The sequence below is a fragment of the Corvus kubaryi genome, unplaced genomic scaffold (genome assembly GCF_017639235.1).
Source record: "Corvus kubaryi isolate FWS band 111438036 unplaced genomic scaffold, C.kubaryi_AGA036_p1.0 36735, whole genome shotgun sequence".
Classification (NCBI taxonomy): Eukaryota; Metazoa; Chordata; class Aves; order Passeriformes; family Corvidae; genus Corvus; species Corvus kubaryi.
Genome location: NW_024580933.1, coordinates 6,648 through 15,150, shown reverse-complemented (window position 1 = coordinate 15,150; position 8,503 = coordinate 6,648). Strand labels below are relative to the sequence as shown.

Here is an 8,503-nt window from a genome sequence, read left to right as displayed (position 1 = left end):
CCCCCCCATTCCGGATCCAGCTGTGCCTGCCCCCATTCCGGATCCAGCTGTGCCCCCTCAAGCCCCGCCCCCTGTGCGGACGTGGCCCCGCCCCCTCCCGCCCCTCAGCCAATCAGATCGTTTCTCATCGCGCGGCCCCACCCATGGGGCGCAGGCGCGTGGGCGTGGCCTGGCCGCGGCGCGGGCCAATGGCAGCGCGCGTCTCTCCGGGCCAATGGGAGGCGGCGGCTCTGCGGGGCGGAGGGAGCCGGAGCGGCGGCCGGGCCGGGGCCGGTACCAACGGGGGGAACCGGGGGGGGGGGGTCGGTACCAACACAGGGAGGGGGACAGGGCCCGGGGACAACCGGGGGACAACGGGGGGCTGATGCCAACCGGGGAGGGGGGACAGGGGTCGGTTCCAACCGGGGGGAGGGCGGGACCAACCGGGGGGGGGGGCCCGGAACCAACCCTGTGAGGGGACGGGGCCGGTACCAAGCGGAGCGGGGGGGAGGGAGGGGACGGGCCTCGGTACCGAGTGGGGATGTGGGGGGAAAAACTTCTTCTGAGAGTGTGAAATGGGTCAAAATCCACCCCAAGATGGGTCTAAATTTCAGCTTGAAGTGGGTCAAAATCTACTCTCAAACGGGTGAAAGTTTCGTCTTGAAGTGGGTCAGAAATCCATTCCAAAATGGGTCAAAATCCACCCTGGAATGGGTCAGAAATTCACCCCCAAGCGGGTCAAAATCCACCCCAAAATGGGTCAAAATCTACCCTGGAATGGATCAGAAATTCACCCCCAAGTGGGTTAAAAATCCACCCCCAAGTGGGTCAAAATCCACCCCAAAATGGGTCAAAATCCACTCCAGAACGGATCTAAATCCGTCCTGACACGAATCCAAATCCACCTCAAAAAGGGTCCAAATTCCACCCTGAGACGGGTCCGAAATCCCTCCTGAAAATCCCCAAATCCACCGCGAAACGCCTCCAAAATCCATCTGGGAATGAGCTGGGAATGCCTCCAAAATCCACCGTTTTCCCCCCAAAAAAAAAACCCCAGAATTTGTTCCGTCCCATCTCCCTCATCCCCATCCCTCCACTGCCACTGGGTCGAACTGGTTTCACTGGGATTTCTCTGGATGGAAGAGGCGGGAAGCGGATCCAGGAGATCCCGACCCCTTTCCCGCTGCTTCCCCCTTTTCCCCCCTGGTGCATCCCAGGCTCTGGGAGCCTCGGGAATTCCATTCCGGAGCCTCATCCCTGCTTTTCCCCCCTCGGGAAGGCGCCGCCATGCCGCTGTGCCAGCGCGGGGTGAAGGCCGAGGCCGAAGGCTGCGGATTCCCGGCCGGCTCCGGGGTCAAGGTGTTCCTGCACTGGAGCGGGGACGAGGAGCGGGAACGCTGCCGGGTTTATTCCCAAGGATCCCTCAGCGCCGAGGAAATCTGCATCGACCTCTCCCGCAGGATCGGTGAGCGGCGGTCCCGGTTTGCCAAAGGATTCCCAGTTTTCTGAAGGATTCCCGGTTTGCTGAGGGATTCCCGGTTTGCCGAGGGATTCCCGGTTTGCTGATGGATTCCCGGTTTGCCAAGGGATTCCCGGTTTGCTGTGGGATTCCCGGTTCTCTGATGGATTCCCGGTTTGCCGAGGGATTCCCGGTTTGCTGAGGGATTCCCGGTTTGCTGAAGGATTCCCGGTTTTCTGAAGGATTCCCGGTTTGCTGAGGGATTCCCGGTTTGCCGAGGGATTCCCGGTTTTCTGAGGGATTCCCGGTTTGCTGAGGGATTCCCGGTTTGCTGTGGGATTCCCGGTTCTCTGATGGATTCCCGGTTTGCTGAGGGATTCCCGGTTTGCTGAAGGATTCCCGGTTTTCTGAAGGATTCCCGGTTTGCCAAGGGATTCCCGGTTTTCTGAGGGGTTCCTGGTTTGCCGAGGGATTCCCGGTTTGCTGCGGGATTCCCGGTTTTCTGAGGGATTCCCAGTTTGCCGAGGGATTCCCCCGTTTTCTGATGGATTCCCGGTTTTCTGAGGGATTCCCGGTTTGCCGAGGGATTCCCCGGTTTGCCAAGGGATTTCCAGTTTTCTGAGGGACAGGGAATGGGGCAGGGGGGTTCCCACTGCATCCTGCCCCGAGGCTGAGGAATTCCTGAGAACGCCAGATTTTCTGAGGAAAACACCAGGAATTCCCAGGGAACACCAGGAATTCCCAAAGAAAACACCAGGAATTCCCAGGGAGCACCAGATCCCGACTGGATTCCTTCCCAAGGCTGAGAAATTCCCAGGTTTCTGATCCCTAGGGCTTTCTTGGGAATAAAACCCACTGGATTTTGTGGTTTGGTTTATTTTTTGGGAATAAAAAGCTGCCGAGTTTGGGTTTACCGGGAATGAAACTGGCTGGGCTTGGGCTCGTTGGGAATTAAAGCAGCCGGAATTCTGCTCCTTGGGAATTAAACCAGCCGAGTTCCGGTCCCTTGGGAACAAAACCCCCTCTGGAATTCCGGTTTTTCTGGGAATACCCCCTCATCCCAGCTGCCCTTTCCCGCTTTTCGGGACTCTCTGGGCTTTATTTTTTTTTTCCCCCTCCCGAGGGGGTTTTTTTTGGGAAAACGGGGTGGGGGTTTTTTTTCCCCCCCATGGAAGATGGGATCTGTGGCATTCCCGGCAGGAATTACCCCGCTCTGCTACAGCCTCTTCGCCCTCTACGACCCCCAGAGCCGGATCTGGCTCCCGCCCAACCACCAGTTCCACATCGGGAAGGACACCAGCGTCAACCTGATCTTCAGGATGAGGTGAGGCCCCCTCCCGTGCCCATTCCCATTCCCATTCCCATTCCCAACCCCATCCCTGTGGGTGGAATCGGGGCAAAACCCTTGGGAAAGCTCTCCCAGCAGCGTGGAAAAATCCCTGTCCTTATTCCCGCTCTTTCTCAGTCTCCTCCTCCCAGCGCGGGGACTTCCCAACAGCGGCTCTTCCAAAGGGTTTTGGGAGCGCCAGGGATCCTAAAAAGGGATGGGAAAAGGTTGAAATGATCCCGTTCCAGGCTGGAGGAGGCTGCTGCCCTTCATTCCCGGTTTGGATTCGTTCCCTGTGCTCACATCCCGTTTGTTTTAGGAATGTGGCTGATTCCTCTGTGCTTCCAAGACGTTTTATTCCTTAAAAAAAAAAAAAAAACCCCAAATGCAGCCCGGAATGTGACTCCCAGCCCCTCTCCTCCTCTCCTCTTCCCATTCCAGGTATTATTTCCGGAACTGGCACGGCATGAACGACAAGGAGCCGGCGGTTTTCCGGAATGTGCCGCGCCCGGGGGATTCTCCCGAGGAGAAACCCCCTGGAGGAGCTTTACTGGACAGATCCTCCTTCGAGTACCTGTTTGAGCAGGTGACGGGGCTGGATTGGGAAAAAATGGGATTGATTTCCCTCAACCCAGCCGGATTTGGGAAAAAACGGGATTGATTCCCCTCAATATGGCTGGATTTGGGAAAAAAATGGGATGATTCCCCTCAATCCAGTCGGATTTGGGAAAAACCGGGATTGATTTCCCTCAATCCAGTCGGATTTGGGAAAAAATGGGATGATTCCCCTCAATCCAGGTGGATTTGGGAAAAACCGGGATTGATTTCCCTCAATCCAGCCGGATTTGGGAAAAACCGGGATTGATTTCCCTCAATATGGCTGGATTTGGGAAAAAATGGGATTGATTTCCTTCAATCCGGCTGGATTTGGGAAAAACCGGGATGATTTTCCTCAATCCAGCCAGATTTGGGAAAAAATGGGATTGATTCCCCTCAATCCATCCGGATTTGGCTCAGGATCCCTTTTTCCACCCCCAGGGGTTTATTTAGGGATTAACACCCCCCTGAGTTTTCCCTTTGGAAAGCTTTGATCCCGCTGGGATTGGGGTGGGATCCCGTAATTCCACGGGATCATTTTTTAACCTTTTAAGGGGAATTTGATTCCTTTGAAATTTAAAAAAAACCAAACCCCAAAACCCCCAAGGAAAGGAAATGAGCTCGGGGCTGATTTTCCCCCCCCGATTTTCGGCCAGGGGAAATTCGAGTTCATCAACGACGTCGCGTCCCTGAAGGATTTCCAGAGCGAGCCGGAGATCCAGAGGTTCAAGAACGAAAGTTTGGGAATGGCCGTGCTGCACCTCTCCCACATCGCCATCAAGAAGGGCATTTCCCTGGAGGAGGTGGCCAGGAAGTACAGGTGAAATTCCCGCTTTTCCAGAGGCGTTTCTCCCCGCTTTTCCCCTTTTCCTTCCTCGTTTCCCTCGCTCCGGGGAAGCCGCGTTTCCTCCCTCGCCACCGGCGCGTCCCGACCTCTTCCCAGCCGAGGTTTTCCAAGGGTTTTCCAAGGGTTTTGTGGGTGTTTTATTCCAAGGGTTTCCTCAGAGTTTTCCAAGGGTTTTCTGGGTGGTTTATTCCAAGGTTTTTCTCAGTTTTCCAAGGGTTTTCCGGGAATTTTTAGAAAGTTTTCCAAGGGTTTTCTGGGTGTTTTATTCCAAGGGTTTCCTCAGAGTTTTCCAAGGGATTTCTGGATGGTTTATTCCAAGGCTTCCTCAGAGTTTTCCAAGGGTTTTCTGGGAATTTTTAGAAGGTTTTCCAAGGCTTTTCTGGGTGGTTTATTCCAAGGGTTTCCTCAGAGTTTTCCAAGGGTTTTCCGGGAATTTTTAGAAGATTTTCCAAGGCTTTTCTGGGTGGTTTATTCCAAGGCTTTTCTCAGTTTGCCAAGGGTTTTCCAATAATTTTTGGAGGGTTTTCCAAGGCTTTTCTGGGTGGTTTATTCCAAGGGTTTCCTCAGAGTTTTCCAAGGGTTTTCCAAGGGCTTTCCAAGAACTTTTGGAGGGTTTTCCAAAGGTTTTCTGGGTGTTCTATTCCAAGGGTTTCCTCAGAGTTTTCCAAGGGTTTTCCGGGAATTTTTAGAAGGTTTTCCAAGGGTTTTCTGGGTGTTCTATTCCAAGGGTTTCCTCAGAGTTTTCCGAGGGTTTTCTGAGAGTTTTCCGAGGGTTTTTTGAGGTTTTTCCCGCCGTTTCTTGGCAGCTTCAAGGACTGCATCCCGCGCTCCTTCCGCCGCCAGATCCAGCAGAACAACTTCCTGACGCGCTTCCGGATGAAGAACGTCTTCCGCCGCTTCCTGCGGCACTTCCAGCGGCACACGGTGGCCGCCGGGAAGCTGTCGGAGCGGGACGTGATGTACAAGTACCTGGCCACCCTGGAACACCTGGCTCCCGGATTTGGGAGCGAGCTTTTCCCGGCGTTTTCCCTGGAAACGGCGTCCGAAGGGGAGAAGGGGCCGCTCTGCGCCAACGGGAGCCGGGAGCGGCCGCCGATCCCGAGGGATTTTCCGGTCACTCACCACGTCCTGGTCACCGGCACTGGAGGGATCCAGTGGCGGCCGGTGGCCGGAGAGGTGGGTTGGGATGAGGTGGTTTTGGGATGAGCCATTCCCGACCCAAATCCCGTTTTTTTTCCCCTCGGTTTGCGGTGCTGGGGCGCTCTGAGCGTTCCTCGAGTTCTTTTTCCAGTTCCTCCCAGTTTGCCTGGAGCCTTTCCCAGCATTCCCATCCAAATCCATTCCCACACCATCTCCTTCTCCTCGGCTTGTGCATCCCCAGACACCCCAGAACCCCCAATCCCACCCCAAAACCCCCCAAATCCATGTGGGGTCACCCCAAATCCCACCTGATCCCAAAGCTCCATCCACAGACACCCCAAAACCCCCGAAATCCATGTGGGGTCACCCCAAATCCCACCTGATCCCAAAACTCCATCCACAGACACCCCAAAACCCCCAAATCCACATGGGATCACCCCAAATCCCACCTGAGCTGATCCCAAACCTTCTCCCCTCAATCCCTCCATCCCCAGACACCCCAAAACCCCCAAATCCATGTGGGATCACCTGAAATCCCACCTGATCCCAAAGCTCCATCCACAGACACCCCAAAACCCCCCAAATCCACGTGGGATCACCCCAAATCCCACCTGATCCCAAAGCCCCAATCCACTCCATCCCAACTTTGTGCTCCCACGCTTCCCCTCAGCCTCCAGCTCATCCCCGTTTCCCCAGTACCCACCTCCCCAGCCCAAACCCTTCCCAGCAGCAGGAAAAACCTGGAATTCTCCCCACAGAGCGTGGAAAACTTCTCCCAGCGTGGATATTTTGGGAGGAAAAGCGGGAATAAGGAGCCAGAGGCGCCGCCGGCCGAGCCCCAGTGGTGCCATTTCTGCGATTTCCGGGAAATCACGCACGTGGTGGTCAAGGATTCCAGGATCTGCATCCACCGGCAGGACAACGAGTGCCTGGTGGGTGGGGATGCATCCCTCGGATGTTGGGATCATGGAATTTTTCTTCCCGGATGGGGAAGAGGCAGCGCTGGGAAGAGCGAGGGTTTTTATGGGGGTTTTTGAGGTCTTTCCAAGGGTTTTCCAAGGGTTATCCAAGGGTTTTATGGGTGTTTTATTCCAAGGGTTTGCTGAGAGTTTTCCAAAGGTTTCCCAAGAGTTTTCCCAAAGGTTTTCCAGGGGTTTCCTGAGGGTTTTCCATGGGTTTCCTGAGGGTTTTCCACAGGTTTTATGAGGGTTTCCTGAGGGTTTTCCACGGGTTTTGCGAGGGTTTCCTGAGGGTTTTCCATGGGTTTTATGAGGGTTTTCTGAGGGTTTCCCGAGGCCTTTAAGAGCGGTTTTTTCCCAAGAGTTTTCCAGGGCTTTTCTGAGAGTTTTTTGAGGGTCTCCTGAGGGTTTCCCAGGAGTTTTCCGAGGACTTTCCGAGTGTTTCCCGCTCTCCTCCCCAGGAGGTGCAGCTGCCGTGCCCCGGCAGCGCGCTGTCCCTGGTGTCGCTGGTGGACGGATATTTCCGGCTGACGGCCGACTCCAGCCATTACCTGTGCCACGACGTGGCCCCGCCGCGGCTGCTGCTGAGCCTGCACCACGGCATCCACGGGCCCATGCAGTGAGTGCGGCTTCCCTGCGATCCCAGGGATCATCCGGGATCCTGGGGATCATCCTGGATCCCTGGGGATCATCCCGGATCCCTGGGGATCATCCCGGAGCTGTTCCGCGTCCTTGGGGTGGTCCCTGGCTGTTTCATTTCCTTTGGGTTCATCCCGAGCCATTCTCTGTCCTCAGGGCTCATCCAGGTGTCCTTCAGATTCATCCCAAATCATTCCCTGTCCTCAGATTCATCCCAAATCATTCCCTGTCCTTGGGGCTCATCCAGGTGTCCTCAGGGCTCATCCCAAATTATTCCCTGTCCTCAGGGCTCATCCAGGTGTCCTCAGGGCTCATCCCAAATCATTCCCTGTTCTCAAGGCTCATTCAGGTGTCCCTGGAGCTCTCCCAGAGCCATTCCATGTCCTTCAGATTCATCCCAAATCATTCCCTGTCCTTGGGGCGCATCCAGGTGTCCTTCAGATTCATCCCAAATCATTCCCTGTCCTCGGGGCTCATCCCAAATCATTCCCTGTCCTCAGGGCTCATCCAGGTGTCCTCAGGGCTCATCCAGGTGTCCCTGGAGCTCTCCCAGAGCCATTCCATGTCCTTTAGATTCATCCCAAATCATTCTCTGTCCTCGGGGCTCATCCCAATTAATTTCTTTTCCTCAGGAGCTTATCCCAATGCATTCCCTGCCCTTGGGGCTCATCCCAATCCATTCCCTGCCCTCGGGGCTCATCCCAATCCATGCCCTCCCTCCCTTTTCCAGGGAGGAGTTTGTTTTTGCCAAGCTCCGCCGGGAAGAGCCGGAGGAAGGGCTCTACATCCTCCGCTGGAGCGTCCTGGATTTCAACCGGATGATCCTCTCCGTGCTCAAGAGGAGCCAGCAGCAGGTAGGGATGCGATTCCCAGCTCGGAATTCCCGGGACCTGCCAGCTCCGGGAGCTTTGTGCCTTCAACTCCTGCCTCGATCCCGCTTTTCCAGGCTCCTGGAACGCCGGGAGCCTTCAAGTACCGGCAATTCCGGATCCAGAAGAAGGGGGATTCCTTCGTGCTGGAAGGCTGGGATCGGGAATTCCCGACCCTGCGGGAACTCCTGGATGTGCTCAAGGGCTGCACCCTCAAATCCGGCGAGGAAAACTTCACAGTGAAGAGGTGCTGCCCGCCCAAGCCGGGAGGTGAAGACAGGGATCATCCCTCGGGATCGGGAACGGCCGGAATTCCTGGGATTTTCGCTGCTCTGACTCCCGGGATTCACTGGGGGAGGTGGAGGGAATCCACTCTGCTTTCCTGGGATTCCCAGGGATGGATGGAGGGAGCCCTGCTTCCCTGGGATTCACCCTGGGAATGAAGGGACCAGCTCTGCTCTCCTGGCATTGTCAGGGAGCTCACGGGGTTCCCATTCCCTCTTTTCCCAGAGATCTCGGACCTGCTGATCACCAGGAAGGCGAAGGATAACGGGAAGCAGATCCTGAACCTCACCCAGCTCAGCTTCCACCAGATCCGCAAGAACGAGATCACGCAGGTGCTGCTTTCCCGGGATTTCCGCTGCTCTGGTTTCCTGGGATTCACTGGGGGAGGTGGAGGAATCCTCT

At 55.8% G+C, this 8,503-nt stretch overlaps 1 protein-coding gene across 1 annotated transcript in view; it reads left to right on the top strand.

Moving 5' to 3' along the window:
* Positions 1-232: 232 nt before the first annotated feature.
* Positions 233-8,503, top strand: part of TYK2 (tyrosine kinase 2) — a gene marked incomplete at its 3' end in the record, with an annotated part of 14,880 nt that continues 6,609 nt past the window's right edge. The window contains exons 1-11 of the mRNA XM_042020052.1: positions 233-273; positions 1,259-1,444; positions 2,639-2,762; positions 3,207-3,351; positions 4,019-4,182; positions 5,016-5,385; positions 6,108-6,281; positions 6,770-6,927; positions 7,678-7,801; positions 7,894-8,086; positions 8,327-8,433. Of these exons, the coding sequence (XP_041875986.1) occupies positions 1,267-1,444; positions 2,639-2,762; positions 3,207-3,351; positions 4,019-4,182; positions 5,016-5,385; positions 6,108-6,281; positions 6,770-6,927; positions 7,678-7,801; positions 7,894-8,086; positions 8,327-8,433 (1,737 nt within the window). The remainder of the gene's footprint in view (positions 274-1,258; positions 1,445-2,638; positions 2,763-3,206; positions 3,352-4,018; positions 4,183-5,015; positions 5,386-6,107; positions 6,282-6,769; positions 6,928-7,677; positions 7,802-7,893; positions 8,087-8,326; positions 8,434-8,503) is intronic.